Source organism: Chiloscyllium punctatum, chromosome 11 (assembly GCF_047496795.1).
Source record: "Chiloscyllium punctatum isolate Juve2018m chromosome 11, sChiPun1.3, whole genome shotgun sequence".
In the NCBI taxonomy this organism is placed as follows: Eukaryota; Metazoa; Chordata; class Chondrichthyes; order Orectolobiformes; family Hemiscylliidae; genus Chiloscyllium; species Chiloscyllium punctatum.
In genome coordinates, this window is record NC_092749.1 from 76,871,186 (window position 1) to 76,894,044 (window position 22,859).

The window sequence follows — 22,859 nt, forward strand, 5'->3', positions numbered from 1 at the left end:
TGTTCTGTGTTCTATGTTCTACCTCCTCTGTAACCCCTCCAGTGCTGTCACATTCTTCTTGCAGTGCAGCGACCAGAACTGTATATAGTACTCCAGGTGTGGCCTGACCAACTCTCTGTACAACCCCAACATCATCTCCTTGCTCTTATACTCTATGCCACGATGAAAGCAATTATCCTATTTGCCTTATCTATCCGATTCACATGCTCTGCCAATTTCAGGGATATGTGAATAATTACCACAAGATCTCATTATTCCTTTAAGTTACCCAGTGTTGTGCAATTCATTAAATACTCCTCATCTTGTTTCTTCTTCTAAAGTGAATCACCTCTCACTTAGCAGGGTTAAATGCTATCAGCCCCTGGTCTGCCCATCTGACCAACCCAGCTATATCGTCCCGTTACCTACAAACCATCTTTTTTGCTATTAGCCTATCTACCAACCTTGGTGATGACTGCAAATTTGCTTAACATTCGCCCACATTTTCATCTACTTCATTTATGTATATAACAAACATTAAGGGTCCCAGTATTGTTCCTTGTGGACACCGGCCTCCAGTCACTCAAACAGCTAGTTTCTGATCCATCTCACCAAGTTTCCCTCAATTCTATGTGCTTATACCTTTTCAAACAGTGTCCTATGTGGGATGTTATCAAAAGCTTTGTTAAAATCCATTTCAACTACATCACCTAAACTTCCCTCATCTACATAGTTGATCATATTTTTTTCAAAATTCTAACAAATTTGTTAAGCAAGACCTCCCTCTCCAATAGTTTCCCTACCACTGACATGAGATTCACCAGTCTGTAATTTCTGGGTTCATCTCTACCAAAAGTGGAACCACATTTGCCATCTTCCAGTCCCCTGGCACTTTCTCCATCGCCAGAGAGGAATTGAAAAGTTGTGTCAGAGCGGCCTTCAACTTCGGCTCGCCCCCCACAACAATTTATCCAGGCCAGGTTATTTGTCTGTTTTTAAGCCTGACAGATCCTACAATACCTCCCCTGTGCAAGTTCATCACAGTCTGTTTTCCTGAATTCTATACATACATTCTCCTTTTCCAGAGTGAAGACTGAAGAGAAGTATTCATTCAATACCCTTCCAATAACCTGAAGCTTCACACACAGGTCCCAAATGGGCTCTACTCATTCCCATTAATGTACTTATAACATATCTTTGGATTGTCCCCAATCCTGTTTGCAAGTCCTTTCTCATGCCCCCTTTTGCTCTTCTAATTGCTTTCTTAAGTTCCCTCCAGCATTTCCTGCATTCCTCTAGGGCTGCAGATGAAACTTGCTAAACTCCTACTCTTCTTCCTTATCCAGTCCTGAACTGTGCTAGATATCCAGAGTTCTCTGAACTTATTGCTCCTAAATTTCCCTCTAAAGGGTACATGTTGGACCTGTGCTCTGTCCAGCTTCTTTTTGAATGCTCCCCATTGCTTCATAAGGAGCTATTCTCAGTCTACTGTGGCCAGATCCTGCTTTATTTTAATAAAATCTTCCTTATTCCAATCCAAAGCAGTATTTTGCAGGCCATCTTTTTCAACATCCAGAACATATCTGTACCATGATGTATTGTGGTTGCTATCACTAAAATGATCCCCCACTGCTACATTGAACACTTGTCTGGCTTCATTCCCAAGAACCATATCTAGCACTACACCATCCCTTGTTGGGCTTTCTATGTGTTGATATAAAAAAAATTCCCCTGGATACGTTTCAAGAAATCCGCTCTTTCGAGACCCTTAATGCTATGACAATCCCAATTTACGTTGGAAAAGTTGAAATCCCCTGGAATAATTACCCAATTCTTAGTCATACATAGTTCTATACACTGTCTATATGTTTGCTTCTCTTTTTCCTGCTGACTCTTTGGGAGTGTATAATACATTCCCAGTAAAGTAGCTGCCCACATAACATTCCTAGGTTCTACCTACAAAGCCTTGTTTGAGGACCCTTCCAAGATATCATCTCTCCTTATTACAGTAATTGACACCTTAATTGATACAGCTACAGCACCATCCTTTTTACACCCTCTTCTATCCTGTCTAAAGATCCTATAACCAGAATGTTAAGTTGCCAGTCCAGCTCCTCCCTCAACTATGTTTCTGTGGTGGCAACAATATCACACTTCAGATGGCAAGAGACAGAACACCGACAAGGAGCAAAGGGAAGGAGTGAGAGGAGACAGACAGAGAGCGGGGTCAGTGAGGTGCAAGAGAATTTGAAGCAGTGAGAAATGGGAGGGATGGAGCAGAAAGCGAGGAGCAGGAGGGAAAGAGGAAGTGAGGTGTGGGGAGAAGGGCAAGAGGAAGAGAGGTAGCAAGGAGCAGCAGAGGGAGAGTTGGCAAGAAATACTGGTGAGAGGAGTGAGGAAAGAAGAGGCATAAGGGAAGAGGGAGGGCAGGTGGCAGTGAAGAACAGCAGGATAGTAGTGAGGGGATAGGACAGAGGTACAAGTGGGTGAGGCAAAACAGTACTGATTGCTCATGTGACTCTACATCAGCCATGGCACAGAACATACAAAAGAGCAGAAGTTTGAAATTTAACCCTTTAAGCCTACACCATTCACTAAGATCACAGCTGATCTGTTTGTTTTTCAAACTCCACATTTCCTTCCACCCCACCCTGCCCAGCAAGAGTTTAACTACCTCAGTTTTAAAAAGTATTCAATGACCTACCTCCATTGCCTTCTGAAAGGTCAGCAGCTATCAGAGAGAAAATAATTATCATCTCTGTCCTAAAAGGGAAAGCCCTAATTCTAAAACAATGCCCACTAGTTCTGGACTCAACCACAAGAGGAAATATCCTTTCTTGTCAGAATCATTCAGGATCTTAAATATTTCAATTAAGTTATACTCAGTCTTTTAAATTTGAGTAAGAACAAGCCCAGGAGAAAGTGAGGACTGCAGATGCTGGAGATCAGAGCTGAAAATGTGTTGCTGGAAAAGCGCAGCAGGTCAGGCAGCGTCCAAGGAGCAGGGGAATCGATGTTTCAGGCATGAGCCTGAAGAAGGGCTTATGCCCGAAACGTCGATTCTCCTGCTCCTTGGATGCTGCTTGACCTGCTGAGCTTTTCCAGCAACACATTTTCAGCTAAGAACAAGCCCAATTTTTCAACCTTTCCCCATAAAACACCTGCTCATTCCAGGTATCAATCCTTTTCAATTAGTCGATTGATACTCATTAATCAATTGATGTCCCTCTTGGTCTGTATGTGCAAAGGTGAGGGAGAGTGGATCACATCATTTAGTAGCCCATTGGTGTTCATGAAGTCAGATGGCTAATTTTCTAAATGATATGTTCCACTCTCCTCATCTCTGTACCTACAGACCAAGAGGGCCATCGATTCAACAATGACAAAGCAACCATTCTAGGACAGGCCAACCAGAGACACGCAAGAGTGTTCTTGGAAGCCTGGTTTTCAACCAAAAAGGCCATCAACAAACACAAAGATAGACCCAGTGTTCAAACCACTGCAGAGAAGACCTGGAGGTGACACTCATCCCAACAGACCAGACCACATAAAACCCAAGCAGAACAGAACAATAGCACTTCATGAAAGTCACAATGATGATGTTACCCTGCATGGTAACAAAACATCAGCACAATAGCTCAGCAGCTTGGCAAGCTAACCAACTACCGCATCCACAACCCGAGCTACAGATCTTCGCAAAAACCTTAAAAATGTGCTAATATTTTAAAATAGTATTTGTGTGGCACCTTGCCTTCTAGAAATCCAAATATAGTACATCACAGGGCGCCCCTTAGCCATTGCAGATGTTAATCTTTTTAAAAATCTCCAATGAATTGTTAAACATGATTTCCCTTTAACACACCATGCTGACTTCCCAATTTCCTTTAACATGGCCTAAGTGCCAGTTATAATTTCTCTAACAGTTGATTACAACATCTTCCCCACCAAGTTGCAGAAGTAATGCTGAAAGGGAAATTCTTACACTTGAGCATACCAGCCCCATTACATCAGTCTTGCTAAATTATGTAAAACAAGGATTATTGTGTTCATTACCACTACCTGGGCCTTAAGAATATGTTCAGATCTGGCATTTTTAATACTTAACTAACAAAATAGACTTGCTTCTTAACCATTTCAGGACATCTCCTCTGTCTAGGGCCATCATATTCTCATTCTGGAGACCCCCTCCTCTCACCCTTTCTTTCCTTCTCTAATTTTCCTCAATACTTTCTATCCAGGGATGTTTTCAATCAAATCCTGGGTATGGGATGGGGGCTGCATGGTGGCTCAGTGATTAGCAGTGCCAGGGACACGCATTCAATTCCGGCCTCGGGAGACTGCGTGGAGTTTGCACGTTCTCCCCATGTCTGCGTGAGTTTCCTCCGGGTGTTCCGGTTTCCTCCCACAATCCAAAGATGTGCAGGCCAGGTGAATTGGCCATGCTAAATTGTCCATAGTTTTAGGTGCATTAGTCAGGGGTAAATATAGAGTAGGGGAATGGGTCTAGGTGGGATACTCTTTGGAGGGTCGGTGTGGACTTGTTGGGCTGAAGGGCTGTTTCCATACTGAAGGGAATCTAATCTAAATTAACTTTGTCTCCATTACTGCCACAACATCATATTTCCATGAGGTCATGTTTTGCCCAGAGTACGCCAAACTGATTCAGCATCCTCCTTGCATTTTTATATATTAAATCTTAACTTGACACCATCTAACACCTTACTGTTTCACGATCTTGTAAAATCTACCCTCTCTCTGAATCCTTTTTAAACCTTATTTATCCTTCCTAAAGCTTTATCTTGATTTATATACACTGGCCAAGTTAGTCTAAATCTTCACCAACACAAATAAAATACCTGCAGCCCTGTTGGCATTGAATTTGTCTGGCCTGTCTGGGTTCCACTGCCCTCAAAATGGGTCTAGTTTACTTTGACAAAATACTATGTTACAGAGTTTTAACTTGGTGTTTGACGCACTTCCATAGCATAAAGAGCAAAAGGTAATACTCATTAATCAACCTCTACCCACAGTCTTGTGACAACACTCCTTGATTATTCAATTTGATTTAGGCCCTGCTTTGGAGCCCACAACGCTCTGATAATTATTCCTCCCTGTTTTTACATTTTCAACCCTCTTTCGTGATGCTTTGTTCTCAATAACTGACTGAAGGGCTATTTGGATGAGATACCAGTTTACCCATTAACTAATGAAAATAAAGCTAACTTAAATTAGAGGGTTGGACAGGAAGAAGGGGAATGGAAGGGAAGTAATTGATATGGCAACTGGAAAGAGAGTCAGGGAGCGTGCATCAAGTGTTGGTCGAAGTGGTTTGAATTCTTGGATAATTCTATAATACTGGGAGAGTTGATCCTTCTTTAAAACATAGACAGAACTGGGTATGCAGATGCTGGAGATCAGAGTCAAGATTAGAGTGGTGCTGGAGAAGCACAGCCGGTCAGGCAGCATCCGAGGAACAGGAAAATCGATGTTTCAGGCAAAAGCCCTTCATCAGCCCTTCTTTAAAACATGCTGGGTTATCAGAAGATCAGGGACTCAGGTTCAATTCCAGTCTTGGGTGACCGTCTGTGTGGAGTTTGCATGTTGTCCTCATGTCTGCATGGGTTTCCACTCTGTGTTCTGGTTTTATCCCACAGTCCAAAGATGTGCATGTTAGGTGGATTGGCCATGCTAAATTGACCAATATGTCCAGGGATGTGTAGACGAGGTGGATTAGCCATGGTAAAAGTGCAGGGTTACAGGGTAGGATGGAGGGTGGGTGTGGGTGTGATGCTCTTCAGAGGGTTCATGCAGATTAGATGGACTGACTGCCCTCTTTCTGCGCTGTAGGGAGTCTATGATTCTATAAAATTTGAACATTTTCCTGTAAAAAAAACTTTCGGATCCTGTTATATATATTTTTTTAAAGAGCTCTGACCTATTAAAACTGAATAAGTTGGAAGGTTTATAAAAGAGCTGTCAGTCTACATCGGATTAAGTTTGGAAAAACATAGCAACTCGACTTTTACAGAAAATCTCTTGATCATTAAGAGTATGTTTCTTGATTTATGAGATGGTAGAATTGGCATTACTGAGGCTGTTTTGGCTGTAAAACACTGCAGCAATATCTTCTTACTGGCTAGAAGTACTTTCTTGCCTCTCAGAAGTGACAATCCATTCTAAAGTTTTAATCAGCACACATATTGCAAGAAAAGCCTTTCGAGTTCCATACCATTGCTGACATCTGTCAACACTTCCAATATATAAAACAGCATAGCCATATTTATCAAATTTAACATGAACAGACATGCACAAACATGGGTTCCACAAGCAAGACATTCTAGTGAATAACAGTTATTAGCTTAACATCGGATGATGATATTTCTCTCAAGTGAAAATGAAAATAACAAAGCACACTGTCTTTCAGGTATTGGTTACAAAGTTACTGAATACGAAACAAAATTAAGTTTATTCAAAACTAGTAAGGCCATCAGATTCAAATCTTCCAACACGTTGGAAATAAAGTCTATTCCCTATAACTCAAAGGGTGTGGAATTTGAATGACCATATAATTTAGCCTTCTTGACAGGTGAAGTGAATGTCATCAAATAATATAAATAAATTTGAACATGGGGTTACATTTGCAATGACCTTGCAGCACTGAGCATTAAAAACATACCAGACTCTGGTGTTCTTTGAAAAACTGAAACACTCCATTTGCCATCTCTGTCTCCTTGTGAAGTACGAACAGAGAATTCATATATGGAATCTGATGTCAGCGTGTCAATCAGAATTCGCCTATATGTCTTAGATATCTTATATTCCCATTTGGCAGATTCTCCTTTCTCTCTGTATCTAACAGTGTAATATCTGAAAGGTCAAGAAAAACACAAAAATAAAACATTAGGTTTGTATAACATTTTACTGTTGTGAGTCATCCCAGGCAGGTCATCCACGGTGGGTGCATGGATAAATTTGGCAGATGAAACAAAAATTCAAGAGTTTGGTACCTCAAGCCATTTGGGTTGTTCTCTTACTCCATCTTTGAGCTGTTTTTTATACTTTTTTGATGCAATGTAACAACTTACAATCAAGAATTTGACCACTCCAAGGTCTATGATGTCACTGCTCTTGAGCCAGCTGCTGATTCAAAACACATTCAGTAAGGAAGTGCCAGTAAGGAAGTGATTTATTTGCTCTATGGCCACACAGATCAGAGAGCTGGGAGCATGAACCTGCTATTAATAATCACTGTCAACACTAAATCCCTATTGTTTATACTTTCAATTGCTGCTACTTTACTATCAGTGATGTGGAGGAGCCAGTACTGGACTGGGGTGGACAAAGTTAAAAATCACATAACACCAGGTTATAGTCCAACAGGTTTATTTGGAAGCACTAGCTTTCGGAGCGCTGCTTCATCAGGTGTTTTATCATGCAAAATGTTTCAACAGTGGAATTCAACGACATATATCTCTGTGCTTAAACATAGATGTGGTGGTGCGGGTGTTAGACTGCGGTGGACAAGGGCAGAAGTCACATGACACCAGGTTTGTAGTCCAACAGGTTTGTTTGAAATTTCAAGCTTTCAAAATGTTACTCCTTTATCAGATGAAGTGAAGAAAAGCACACAGGCACAGAATTTATAGGCTGAGATCAAAAGATCATATAAATGGTGTGAGTGGAGTGTCGATAGCTGAATAATAAGTATCTGCAGATGATCAAAAATGTCAGACAGTGTGACTAAAGTGTCAACACCTGAATAGCAACTTAAGGGATGACCTACAGTTCAAATAATTGAGTCAGAGAGATAATTACAAAAAGTTAAAAATAAGGTGGTGCTGGAGACAAACCAAATGGCTGGAATAACATGACAGGTATGAGTCAAATGCCGACGGTCTAACCAAAGTAGCAAGTAATCCAAAACTGTACAAACTAATTAAGGTAGAGAGATCATAACAAGTTATCAAGGTGATGGTGCCAAAACAAGACAGTAACGTTTCACAGATACAGAACAGTACGGTGGGGTTAAATGTAGCACAACATGAACCCAAGATCATGGTTGAGGCTGTCTTCACGGATACGGAACTTGGCTATCAGTTTCTGTTTGGTGATCCTGCATTGCTGTGTATCTCAAAGACAGGCTTGGAGGATGCTTACCCAACGAATGTCCTTGACCACTGAAGTGTTCCCTGACTGGAAAGGAACAATTCTGTCCGGCAGTTGTTGTGTGGTCGAGAGTGTGGTGCTGAAAAAGCACAGCAAGTCAGGCAACATCCGAGGTGCAGGAGAATGGACGTTTCGGGGAAAATGTCTTTCATCAGGAATTATTGTTGTGCGGTGACCTGTCATTCATTGTTGTAGTGTCTGCATGGTCTCGCCAATATACATACCTCAGGGCATCCTTGCCTGCAGCATAGGAGGTAGACAACATTGGCTGAGTCACATGAAAATCTTCCTTGTACGTGGTGGGTGGTGTTCCCACATGTGATGGTAGTATCTGTGTCGAAGATTTGACATGTCTTGCAGAACTTGCTATGATAGGGTTGTGTGGTGTTGTAGTCAATTTTATCCTGAAGGCTGGGTAGTTTGCTGCGAACAATGTCTATTTGGTAATTTGGCAGTTGTTTGAAGGGGAGAAGTTTGCCGTCATCGATGACATGTCGAAGGCTGCGAAGAACATGGTGTTCTCTGCTCCAGGAAAGTACTGGACAATGAAGGGTACCCTATCAGTCATGTCCAATGTCTGCCTTCTGAGGAGGTCATGACACATGGGACTTGGTATCGATGAGTTGAGCATCATATCCCATTCTTATGAGAGCATTTTTCAGCACCTTTGGGTCTGTTGCATTTCTCCTTGTCTGAACAGATCCTGTGTATATGCAGGCTTTGTCCATAGGTGATGGCTTCTTAAACATGTTTAGGGTGGAAGCTACAGAAGTGCAGCATTGTGAAGTTATCCGTGGGCTTGTCATAGAGGAAGGTAGTGAGGTGTCCATCCTTGAGGTGTCCAAGAATGACACTAATTTTGAAGCATAGACCATGGTAAGTCTGATGGTGGGTTCCAACTTGTTGACATAATTGTGTAGTCGCTTCAGTGATTCTGTACTATGAGTTCAGAGGAAGAAAATGTTGTCAATGTATCTGGTCTCTAGCATTGGTTGGAGGAGGCATGGTATATTGGTGAGACTATGTAGACACTATGACAAGGGATGAAAGGACATCATGCAACAACCACCAGACAGAAACGTTCTCTCCCAGTTGGGAAACACTGCAGTCGTCAAGAACATTCAGCCTCTGATCTTTAGACAAGCGTTCTCCAAGCCAACCTTTGAGATACACAACAATGCAGAATCGCATTCTATTTTGTTCAAAAAGTACACAATTTGTCGGCAGTCAGTCCATGAGACACTTTATAAATACCTACTTTGGAAACAGAACAGTCTGACTCAAGGTTGGGATACAGATAGACTCTAACGTCACATCTTTAATGCATTGTCTGAGCTGAGATGTCACTTTTTTTTATAAAACTTCAAGTTATTCCAAGGACTGTGACTTGAAAGAAGTTCTAGAATTTACATATTAATCAATCAAAATCTGCAATCCCATTCTAACTGCTCAAAGACTTAACAGCAATTTTGGTTTGTTCAATACATCACATCAGTTGTATGACACTTTTTTATTGAAAAAGAGTTTTATTTTTTACAAAATTATAAAATTACAAAAGTATAACAATCTTATGGGTACATCAACAATAACAATAAACTAACTCTACTCAACAAAACAAATCAGAAATATTAAAAGAGAGAAAAGAGAAAGAAAAAGAACAACCTTCCCATACTTCAATTTCATAAATAATTAAACATAATAAGTTAAATTAAATTAGGTTGAATTGAGCTAAACTGACTTACACCACTCATCACCAGCCCACCGAAGCTCCCATCATCGGGAGCATCAGTTAACATACGCGTATTTGTTCGGGATTCTTCCTGTCAGGGTCCCTGGCCCATCAGACACAGTCTTCATGGCTAGACAAAGGCCTAATCAGCATGGCTGACAAGTCTGCGGGTATGTGATTCAAAAAGGGCCACCACATCTTATAAGAAAATTCTGTTTTCTGCTGCACCATGCTTGTAAGGAAGACTAGGGGAACATGCTCCATCACTAACCTACGCCATCCCAAAAAACATGGGGGGGGGGGTTTCTGAGCCTCATCCAGACGTGGCAGGTTTGGCGATCCCAGGAGGAGAGATATCGGATCTGCCTTAACCTCAGTCCCCAAGATCTCCTCCAACGCATTTTCTATGGTGCCCCAATATCTGTGAATCTTATGGCATGATCAACAATTTGTGAGATTACCAATGTCTGTTTTACATTTACAGCACTTGGAAATGCTCCTTTTTAAAATTTTGCTAGCCAGTTTGGAGCCAGATGGGCCCTGTGGAGAATCTTTAGTTGCATGGCCTGTGTTTTATTACAAATCAAAATCTTTTTAACATTCTCCCAGATATCCTCCCATACATCTAATGAAATTTCTGCTCCCAATTCTTGATGCCAGATTCTGCAGAACCTTCTGAGGCAGTCCCTCCCTGTTAATGATAGAGGGTACTAATTGAGAAAGTGCCCATAGGCAGAAGCACTCTCCTCTCCACATCAGACTTATAGGGATGAACCAATAGTGTGGTCTTTTTCTGTATAAAGTTCCTGATCTGAAAATAGTGGAATAGAGCCCTACTGGATAACGCATACTTATGACACAGCTGATCAAAAGACATCAAGACCTCCTTCTCAAATACATCTCCCAAGCTGAAGACTCCCCTAGATTCCCATAACTTAAAGCCAAAATCAATCAATCCCGGCCAAAATCCTGGTATTCCTACTATAGGGATGAGTGGAGAGGTCTTATGTAAATTACCCTTGCTCTGTCACATCATTCTCCACGCTTTGACCATGTTAATGACGATCAGATTTTTACAATACTCCGCAACAGTTCTCATCCTATCCATAAATAGCAGATTAATAAGGGGACATTTTGCCGGGAGGCCTCAATATCAAGCCATATTGACCTTGGATCCTGACAAGCCCAATCGCTCACATAAGACAATAAAGAACTTCTCTGATATCTTTTGAAGTCTGGACAGCCTAACCCACCCCCAAGAACCTCATCTGCATAGAGAGTGATTTTATACTTTCTTATTCCTACTTCTGGGGCAACTATTTTAGGGTCCTTCTGAATAGTTTCTGTCAGCGGCTCAATCACTGAAGTAAGCAGCAACGGCGAAAGGGGCACCCTTGTCGGCTGTCTCCACCAATACTAAAATTGTCTAATTTTATGCAATTCGTGAGCACTGATGCTATGGGATCACTGTACAACACTGCCATCTACCTAGTGCATTCCCCCAGCCCCCACCCCCTCCAAAAGACTGAACCATTCCAAAACATATAAATTTGGAAAAAAACATTCCACCTGATCAAATGCATTTTCTGCATCTAGGGTGACTACCAAACCCAGGATCGCCCTTGCTGGCATACCTTGACTATATTCAACACTCTTCTGATGTTGTTAGAGGAGCTGTGACCCTTAATGAAACCAGTTTGGTCCTCCTTTACAATAGAGGGCAATACCTTCTCCAGCGAGGAGAAAGTGAGGACTGCAGATGCTGGAGATCAGAGCTGAAAATGTGTTGCTGGAAAAGTGCAGCAGGTCAGGCAGCATCCAAGGAGCGGGAGAATCGACGTTTCGGGCATCAGCCCTTCTTCAGGAATCTTCAGAATTCCTGAAGAAGGGCTAATGCTCGAAACGTCGATTCTCCTGCTCCTTGGATGCTGCCTGACCTGCTGCACTTTTCCAGCAATACCTTCTCCAGCCTCAACGCTAATGTTTTGGACAGAATTTTAAAATCCACATTTAGCAGTGAGATGGGTCTGCACAAGGCACAGTCTTCAGGAACCTTCCTTCTCTTAAGAATAAGGGAAATATTAGACTTCCTGAGAGAGGGTGGGACACAGTCCTGACTGTGTAAATAAGTATACATTCCCAGCATTGGCTCAGCCAACGTGTTTATAAACTCCTTATAAAACTCACTCAGGAATCTATCTGGGCCAGGCAGTTTGCCACTTTGGAGCTGCCTTCCCATCCCTTGTAGCTCTGGTGTTGTCAGAAGGCCATTCAGAAGGGAGGCTTGCTCCAAAGTTACACCTAGAAGATCCAAGTTCTCAAAAAAGGACTCCTTCCTTGCCAACCCTACCTCATAGCCCTCCGACAGATATAACTCTGCATAAAATTTCCTAAGTGCTGCATTGATCTTTTTGGACTCACGAATGGGAGTACCCTACCCTCTCTAACAGACATGATAGGTTGAGGAACACTCTTCTTCCTGGCCAGATATGCCAAGTATCTACCTGGCTTATCACAGTGCTCAAATAGGTTTTGCTTCTCGGACGAGATCTCTTTCTTCGTTGCCTGCGTCAGCCCAGAGTTCAGAGCAGCCCGGAGAGATGTGATCCATTGTAACTTAGTCACAGACAGTCTATCAAAATATGCCATCTCGGCTGCCTTCAATCAGACCTCAAGTATGCGCTGTTGCTCTCCCCTCTGTCTCTTCCGGGTCGCTGAGTATGAGATAATTATACTGCTTAAATGGGCCTTGGCAGTCTCTCAGAGCACAGATGGGTTACTGGCCATACCCGAATTAATATCCCAGAAAGTTTTGAATTCCCTTGTGAAATACTCAATGAACTTACTGTCTTTCAAAAGAAAAGGATCCATGCGCCAATGCAGCATATCTATCCCGTTACCCGATCTTAACCTCCAAATACCCTGCCAGATGGTCTGAGATGGCTATATTCCCAATCTTACAAGTTAGTATCAAAACCAAAAAAGTCACTGGGGCAAAAAACATATCAATCCTTGTTTGTACTTGTGCAGGTTGGAGAAGAAAGTAAAATCCCTTCCCTTAGGGTGAAGACATCTCTACACATCCACCAACCCCAACTCCCAACATAGGTCCACCAACTGTTTGGATTGCAGGGAGATGCCCGGAAGACCCCTTGGCATCCTATTCACCTTGAGATCCATAATAAGACAGTTGACGTCTCCCCCTATAATTTTGTGGCTCACTCCAAAGGCCATCAGCCTGGAAGATGCATCAGTTAAAAATATAAGGGGACGTGCTGGGGGCGGGGGGGGGGCAATAAACATTCAAAATGCTGTATACTCCCCATGTATTAGGGCTTTGAGGATCAGAAATTGCCCATGCTCATCCTTAATTTGGTCTATCAACTGGAATGGTAGATTCTTCTACATTAGTATAGTACTCTTCTGCTTTTGGAATTAAAAGACGAGAAGAACACCCGTCCAAACTCTCCCTGCCATATCTTTAGATGGTCCTTATCATCTAAATGAGTTTCTTGTAGCAGAGCAACATCGAACCTCTCCTTTCTGAGACTCAAGAGAATTTTCTTTCTTTTAACTGGTGAGTGACTCTCATTTATGTTCCAGGTGCACCATCTTAATGAACAGCGAGCCATAGCCGTCCAAAGTGGCCCATGACTCCCCGAGAGGAAGAACCCGACTCATAATGCACTAAGTGTAGACAAGAAAAGATTCATGAGATCTAAAAAATACAACTACAAACACTATCAAAAAAATTATAATAATGACTCCTAAAATAAACAAAAGACAAATAACTGGAGACATTCCCCCTTGCCCATAGGGGGCACTCACCTTACTCACTAACACCTCCAAGGCTCCTTCCAGCTGAAACCGCACCCCAAATCCAGGCAAAACAGAAACAAAGAAAACATACATCTTATACACACAGAAATTAAAAGTGGGCATCCAACCCATCCCACCCATACATCGACCCCACTTGTTATTAATAAAAGAACTGACCGCTCCAACCAGAAAAAAGAGAGAGCTAAAAGAGATTAGCAAAGATAACAAGAAAGGGAAAGAAGAAACAACCCCATATGTTACAGGAATAAAGTCAGGCAAACAAACTAAACAGGAAGAACAAAGGAAATACCATAGTCCATAGTATTTAACCCAAAATATCTATTTCAAATTATCTAGGAAATCCTTTGCCCTTTCCGCTGAATCAAAATTATGCATAGATCCTTCATGGCTGAAGCACAACACTGCTAGGTACCTTGGAGAATACTGATTGTTCAAGTATTCTCAGCCTCTTCTTTACTTCATCATAAGTTTTCCTCTTTCTGATCACAGCCCCAGGAAAGTCCTGAAAAAGCATGATTTTCGGCCCCTTGTAGATCAGGGCCTGTGGGTCTTTCCCCAGCATTCTAGAAGCTTCCATAGCCATTTGTTTATTTATGCAACACTGAAATTGTGCTAGGACTGGGCAGGGGCGCTGGTTTGATCCAGGCCTGTGCACCACGATCCGGTGAACCCATTCAACTCACACCTTTGGCTTCCAGCCCCAGGAGCTGTGGGAGCCATTGCTCCAGGAAGCTGACCAGCTGACTTCCTCCTCTCGCTCCAGCGACCCGATAATATGGACATTTTTTCTCTGACCTCAATTCTTGGGGTCGTCAACTTGCTTGATCAAGGCCTGCACCTGTGTTTCCAGGGCTTGAATCCACCCCGCCAGTCTCTAACACCATGGTTCGCTGCTCCACCTCCTCCACGTGCTGCCCAAGATGTTGGGTCTTCTGCTCATTCTTTTATAGCATGGCCAAGATCGGCTCCAGTCTGGTCCGGGACTCCTCCATTGCTGATTCAATCTTCTCTTGGAATTTTATGAACTCTAGACCAAACTCTGTTGCTCGGGTGGGTTCAAAAAGCACCTCCGCAGGAATTGGTGCTGCAGATGTGGGTGTGTCCATTGCTGCAGGGGAGTGCCTGTGTGGTGTGATCCACGCAGCCTATTTCTTTTAGTCATCTTTCCTAAACATTCAAAGTCAGGGGAGGGTGAAAGCATCACTCTGCCTGGATTATGGTGCAGAGTCCAGCAAAGCAGACCTGTAAGATCATCGCCATCTTGAATTCCTCCAGTTCTATGACACTTTGATCTTTTACTATAAATTCTGGGTCCTCTGATCCTGCCTCGCTAGTTGCCTAATGAAGGAGCAGCACTCCAAAAGTTTGTGCTTCCAAATAATCCTGTTGGACTATAATCTGGTGTTGTGTGATTTTTAACTCAAATTAATCAGATTATAGGTCATCCCTTCAGTTGCTATTCAGCTGTTGACACTTTACTCACACCATCTGATACTTCTGATTATAGATTAGATTAGATTAGATTACTTACAGTGTGGAAACAGGCCCTTCGGCCCAACAAGTCCACACCGCCCCGCCGAAGCGTAACCCACCCATACCCCTACATCTACATTTACCCCTTACCTAACACTATGGGCAATTTAGCATGGCCAATTCACCTAGCCTGCACATCTTTGGACTGTGGGAGGAAACCGGAGCACCCGGAGGAAACCCACGCAGACACGGGGAGAACGTGCAAACTCCACACAGTTAGTCGCCTGAGGCGGGAATTGAACCCGGGTCTCAGGCGCTGTGAGGCAGCAGTGCTAACCACTGTGCCACCGTGCCGCCCATATCTGCAGATTATCTGCAGAGATTTATTATTCAGCCATTTGTATGATCTTCTGAACTCTCTATCTATAAATTCTGTGCCTGTGTGTGTTTCTTCATTTCATCTGACTAAGGAGCAAAGCTCCGAAAGCTTGAGATTTCAAAACAGACCTGTTGAACTACAACCTACTGTGACTTCTAACTTTAAACATAGAAACAGAAAATAGGAGTAGGGGTAGGCCATTTGGTCTTTGGAACCTATTCCGCCTTCATTATTATCATGGCTGATCAAACAACTCAACAGCCCATTTCTGCTTTCCACCCATATTCTCTGATCTCTTTCGTGTCAAGAATGATATCCAACTCCTTCTTGAAATCATACACATTTTGGCCTCAACTGCTGATAGTGAATTCCACCAGCCTTAATATGTAGAGCATTCACAATAAAGCGGATGAGTTAATTGTGCAAATAGATGAAAACAGACATGATATATTTGGGATTTATGAGACATGGTTGCAGGGTGACCAGAGATGGGAACTGAATATCTAAAGTAAGTAATCTAAAACCTGAAAGCTCAGCTTTTCAACATTTCTTGTCCCAGTCCCATTATGATTTCTCTGTCGACTGTTTTGTTTATTCTCCTTTGTTTTTTGTACCTGTTCTTGATTTCCCTTTCTTTGACTCCTTGCATAGATGCCCACCACTCTGCCATTTTAGTTTAAGGCCTTCCTAATCACTCCCAAATATTTCCTGAGGACATCAGTCCCAGTCCTGGTCAGCTGTAACCCATCTAGTTTGTACTGGTCCCACTTCCAGGAATCTGAAACCCTCCCCAGTATCATCTCTTCAACTACATATTCATCTGATATATTCCACTTCTACTGTAAATGACACATGGCACTGTTAATAATCCTACCTTTAAATTTTAACATGCTTCCTAACTCCCTATAGTCTGCTTTTAGGAATTCAACCATGTCTTTTACCGAAGTGTACCATGACATCTTCACGCGCCAACTCCAGAATGGCCGGTAGCTGCTCTGAGTCATCCTTGAGCCAAGCAACACAGAGGCAACATACCATCCTGGAGCCTAATTTGCCACAATAGAAACACCTGTCTGTTTTTCATAGCTGGATCCCCTATAACTATTGCATTCCCACACTTCTTACTCGACCCCTGTTCAGCAGAGCCAACTGTGGTGCAACACATGCGGCAATTGCTGTTTTCCTCTGTGAGACCAATCCTCCTCAACAATATCCAAAGATGAATGCCTGTTTTGAAGAGGGACAACCACAGGAGATTCAAATACCACCTACCTAGTTTTCTTGCTCTAAGGTGGTCACTCATTCCTTCCTGCCTTGGAGTCTTAGGCTGCAGTATGACTATCTCCCTATATGTGCTATCTACAATATTCTCTACCTCACAGCTGCATCGTATTGTCCCCAGCTGCTAAGTCCTTGAGAAATACAACAGATGGAAAAGGCTTCCTTGATATTCCAAATACCACAGCCTGTTATCCTAGCCTTGCATAGATCACCAAGAGAGGCATGGTTTGCATTCAATGCAAAATTCAGAGGGACCCAAAATTTTTAAAAAATTAAAGAATTAACTCATTGAAATAGATTTACAGAAGAGTGCCAAGGATTTTCGAGGTTTACAGTTCAATCTTATGAAGTGAGCTTCACAGAAACAAAGTTTTTATAGGAGAATGTGAATGAAGAGAGCTAAAGATGAACACAAAACTTAAAAGCACAAAACAACACACAAAACAAACAATTTTAGGTGAAGTAAGTTAGGACCCTTAAGGATAGATAATGAAAATCACTAAGCATTACCTTAATATTAAAGTTCAGCACTATAAGGACCATTGAAATACCAAACTTGAGGCAATAACTAATTATAATGAATTTTGATTAGATTACCTACAGTGTGGAAACAGGCTCTTCAGCCCAATAAATCCACACTGACCCTCCGAAGAGCAACCCACCCAGACGCATTCCTCTACATTTACCCCTAACTAATGCATCTAACACTATGGGCAATTTAGCATGGCCACTTCACTTGACCTGCACACGTTTGGACTGTGGGAGGAAACCGGAGCACCCAGAGGAAACCCACGCAGACACGGGGAGAATGTGCAAACTCCACACAGACAGTTTCCTGAGGCGGGAATTGAACCCGGGTCCCTGGTGCTGTGACCAGCAGTGCTAACACTGAGCCACTGTGCCATGGTATAATAAAATAATGATCTGCAGATGTTGGAAATCTAAAACAAAAACAGAAATTGCTGGAGAAACACAGGTGGTCTGCCAGCATCTGTGGATAGAAAAACAGACACATTTCTTTAGAACTGGACTTAAAATTTCTGGATAGTATTTTGCAACAGAAGAAATGAACCTGAACTAGTGCTGGGAACTCTTTTTCTTTTTATTCATTCATAGGATATGGGTGTCACTGGCTGATTAGCATTTATTGCTCGTCCCTAGTTGCCCTTTAGAAGATGGTGAGGAACTACCTTCTTGAACTGCTGCAGTTTACCTGCAATCAGCAAAAAAAAACCAACAGATTAAAGTGGCAGCAGAGAGTGAGCCGGAGTGTTGTTGAGAAAAGTGAGTTTAGAAAAGGAAGGCAACTACAGCAAGAATTACAGTGGGAATAAAAGTATGGCAGCAGCCAAATCTCACAAGAAGGTTCCAGAAAGAGTAACTCAAAACAGGCAGTAATTCAAAGACTGAAGCCAAAATAAAGTCAGAAAGAATGCAGTGAGGAAGGAGAGGCCAAACCTGAGGGATCTAGCACTATGATCAAGGATAAGAATTGAAGCAAGCATCTCACATCAAAGAGAAGGAACTACAAAAAAAATGAATTGGTCCTAAAAGGAGTGAAGTTTTAAGTGTAAACAATATTTTTAGAAAGTTTAAATTTGTTTCTTGATAAGATCAGCACGCTTAACAAACAAAAACACCTCAGCCCTATGCAATACACATTCAGATGCATGTGTGTGTGCACGCATGTGAATTCCAGGATACTTTTTGTGCATGAAAATATTTTCTTTTATACACTGTGAATGGCTCAGACCTGTAAATAACTGACTGAGACTGTGGTGGGGCTAATTCCATTGCGACTTTTTAGAAGGGAATTGGAGAACTGAACTGAAATGAATTGCAGGGCTACAGAAAAAGGGCAGGTCAGTGAGAATAGGAGAAAGTGGAGACTGTAGATGTTGGAGATCAGAGTTGAGAGTGTGGTGCAGAAGTTGCACACTCAGCACACGCCTCCTCTCTACCATATCGGACACAAAAGAACATAGCCATTCCTGATGAAGGGCTTATGCACGAAACGTCGATTCTCCTGCTACTCAGATGCTGCCTGACCTGCTGTGCTTTTCTAGCACTACATTCTTGACTCAGATCAGTGAGAATGATTGAGTTACACTTGCACACACAATCTCCTCTATGCTGATTGGTAATTATGATCACAAGAGAGGGAGATGCTGGCAGACTATACACAAGGATAGTAATGTCATACACACTCCAGCCACAATACATTGTCGGTGGCAAAGAACAGTCAATAAATCCTATAATTTGTGGGACAGCACAATGTGAAAAAACAAGACCATGAGTGCTGACTAATTGTTGAAAATGCTTATTCTAGTGTCTTTCAAGAAACTTATTACCTCCATTTGGTTCTAATTCAATACTTTGTGATTGACTTTTAAACCCCTTTCGGCAAACTATGCATGGAAAGAGATGCGCATTTTTAATATTTTCAGGTCATTCAGGCTTATGGTTAAAAAAAGAAGTTTGATTTGTTAACTGCTGCTGAAATAGTGGGAAAAGTAGCAACCACCTATAGGGGAGGGGCAGGCAGGTGGTGCAGGAGTCCCCTGTGGCTATTCTGCTATCAAACAAGTATACTATTTTGGATACAGTTTAGGGGAATGGCCTCTTAGGGGAAGACAGCAACAGCCAGATCAGTGGTGCCACAATTGACACTCCGTGTTGTATAACAATGCCAAAGTGCAGATGAGCAATAGTGATAAGGAATTCGATAGTCAGGGGCATGGATAAGCATGCTTGTGGCCATGAGTGAGAGTCCAGGATGATGTGTTGCCTCACTGCTGCCAGAGTCTCTGAGCAGGCATAGACATTCTGAAAGGGGAGGATGAAAGCCAGAGGTCAAGGTCCATATTGATATAACTAGAGAGAGATGTAATCCTGCAAAAGGAATTCATCAAGTTAGGTAGAAACCCGAAAAGCAGAATCTCTAGAATTGTAATCTTGGCCTTACTCCCTATGTCACTTGCTAGCAAGGTCAGAAATAGAAGACAACACAGTTGAATGCTTGGCTAAACAGCTGATATAGGAGGGAAGGCTTCAGATTATCTGAACCATTGGGATACCTTTCAGGACATTAGGGACCTGTACAAGGAGGACAGGTTGCCTCTAAGCTGGAGGGACACCAATATTCTTAGTGCTTTGCATGTGACACTCTGGAAGATTTGAACTAATGTGACAGGGGTATGGGAAACAGCAGTAGGTAAGCATATGGAGTGACTGATCAGAAGGTACATGTTGAATGAAGTGTATTAGGAAGAATAGGCAAGGCCAGGTTAATGGACACAGCAGGACTGACAGTCTGAAGTGTACTTACTTTAATGCAAGGAGTGTAACAAATTAAGGCAGATGAGTTAGAGCCTATGTTTAGTACATGGGACTAAAGATGTTGCAGCCATTACAAAAAATTGTGAGAAAAGCAGGACTGAGTTCAATAATCCAGGGTTTTAATGCTTCAGGTATGATACACAGGGACGTAAAAGGAGTGGGGGAATTGCACTGCTGCTTAAAGAGAATGTTAAAACTGCTCTAAGAGAGGGTTCATCCAGCGAACCAATACGGGTAGAACTCAGGAATAAGAAAGGTGCAATCACTTGTTATATAAAGAGTCTGTGGAAAGATGTATAAAGAACAAGGTAATTGTAGTGGGTAACTTTAACTTTTCCAATATTGACTGGAACACCTTTAGTGTCAGGGGCTTGCATCTGGCAGAATTTGTTAGTTGCATCAGGAGGGTTTCCTGAAACAATATGTAGAATTAGGAAAGGGGCCATATTAGATTTTGTATTGGGGAATGAGCCTGACAGGTTGAAATTTCAATGGAGCAGCACTTTGTGAACAGTGATCATAATTCTGTAAGTTATCCTCAGGCAAAAGAACTAAATTTGGGGAAGGCTAATTGCAGCAGTAATGGGCAGGAACTGGAGAAATTAGATTGGGGACAGCTATTTGAGGGTAAAACCGTTAGCTGACATGTAAGAGTCTTTCAAAGGCCTTTAGATCAAAGTTCAGGATCTGCATGTTCATGTAAGGATGAAAGAAAAGGATGGCAAAATTTGGGAACCCTGGATGCCAGAAGATATTGAAAGTTTAGCAAAAAGGTAAAGAAAGCATATGTAACATTTAGGAAATTGAACTCAGACATGTCCTTGAGGATATAAAGGAAGCAAGACAGAACATAAACAATAAATTAGGAGGGCTAGATGAGGCCATAACATGTCCCTGGTGGTAGAATTAAGGAGAATCCCAAGGCATTTTACACATATACTAAGAGCAAGAGGGTAGGTGGTGAAAGGATAAGTCCACTCAACGGCATAGGGGGAAATGTGTGTACGAAGCCAGAGAAACTGCTCGCAAAAGGGACTAGATTGGATTGGGTCCTTAATGAATATTTAACATTGGCATTCATCAAGGTGAAGAACATGGATGATGGCAAGATTAGGGCAGGGCATATTGATATCCTAGGGCATGTCAAGGAGATGGTGGTATTGGGTGTCTTGAAAAGCATTAAGGTAAATAAAGTCCCCAGGACCTATTGGATTCTATCCCAGGATACTGAAGGAGGCAAGGGAAGAGATTGCTGGGACTTTGACAGAAATCTTTGTGTCCCCTTTAGCCACAGGCAAAATCCCAGAAGACTGGAGAACAGTCAATGTTATTCCTTTGTTTTAGACAGTCAACAGGGACAATGCTAGAAATTATAGGCTGGTGAGCCTTACATCAGTGGTCTGGAAATTATTGGAGAATATTCTTAGTGATAAAATTTACTTGCATTTGCAAAAGAATGGACTTGGAGTCATAGAGATGTATAGGACAGAAATAGACCCTTCAATCCAACTAGTCCAAGCTGACCAGATATCCCAATCCAATCTCGTCCCTTTTGCGAGCACTTGGCCCAGATCCTCTAAACTCTTCCTATTCATATATCCATCCAGATGCCTTTTAAATGTTGCAAATGTACCAGACTCCACCACTTCCTCTAGCAGCCCATTCCATACAAACACCACCTTCTGCATGAAAAAGTTGCCCCTTAGGTCCCTTTTATATCTTTTCCCTCTCACCTTAAACCTATGCCGTCTAGTTCTGGACTCGCCCACCCCAGGGAAAAGACTTTGTCTATTTATCCTATCCATGCTCCTCTATAAACCTCTATAAGGTCACCCCTCAGCCTCCAACCCTCCAAGGAAAACAGTCCCAGCCTATTCAGCTTCTCCTTATAGCTCAAATCCCCCAACCCTGGCTACATCCTTGAAAGGGTTCAGAAAAGATTTACATGTTTCACAACATCCTTTTGATAGGAAGGAGACCAGAATTGCACACAATATTCCAAAAGTGACCTAACCAATGTCCTGTACAGCCACAACATGACCTCCCAACTCCTATCTCAATGCTCTGACCAATAATGGAAAGCATACCAAACGCCTTCTTCACTATCCTATTTACATATGACTCTACTTTCAAGGAGCTATGGACCTGCACACCAAGATCTCTTGGTTCAGCAACATTCCTTAGGACCTTACCTTTAAGTGTAAAAGTCCTGCCCTGACTTGCTTTCCCAAAATTCAGCACCTCGCGTTTATCTAAATTAAACTCCATCTGCCACTTCTCAGCCCATTGGCCCATCTGATCAAGATCCCATTGTAATCTGAGGTAACCTTCTTCACTGTCCACTACACTTCTAATTTTGGTGTCATCTGCAAACTTATTAACTATACCTCCTATATTTATATCCAAATCCTTTATATAAATGATGAAACATAGTGGACCCAGCACCCATTTTTGTGGCATACCACTGGTCACAAGTCTCCAGTCTGAAAAACAACTCTCCACCATCACACTCTGTCTTCTACCTTGGAGCCAATTCTGTATCCAAATGGCTGGTTCTCCCTGTATTCCATGAGATCTAACCTTGCTAACCAGTTTCCCATGGGGAACCTTGTCCAATGCCTTACTGACTTATGAGGGATAATCAGCCTGGCTTTAAGCAGGAAGGTCTTGCCT

The 22,859-nt window shown here is 42.2% G+C and overlaps 1 protein-coding gene across 1 annotated transcript in view; it reads right to left on the reverse strand.

Annotated features, from left to right (window-relative positions):
- fndc1 (fibronectin type III domain containing 1) overlaps positions 1-22,859 on the reverse strand; it is a 332,979-nt gene that overhangs the window by 114,221 nt on the left and 195,899 nt on the right. Inside the window, exon 7 of the mRNA XM_072581080.1 lies at positions 6,656-6,846. Within this exon, the coding sequence (XP_072437181.1) occupies positions 6,656-6,846 (191 nt within the window). The remainder of the gene's footprint in view (positions 1-6,655; positions 6,847-22,859) is intronic.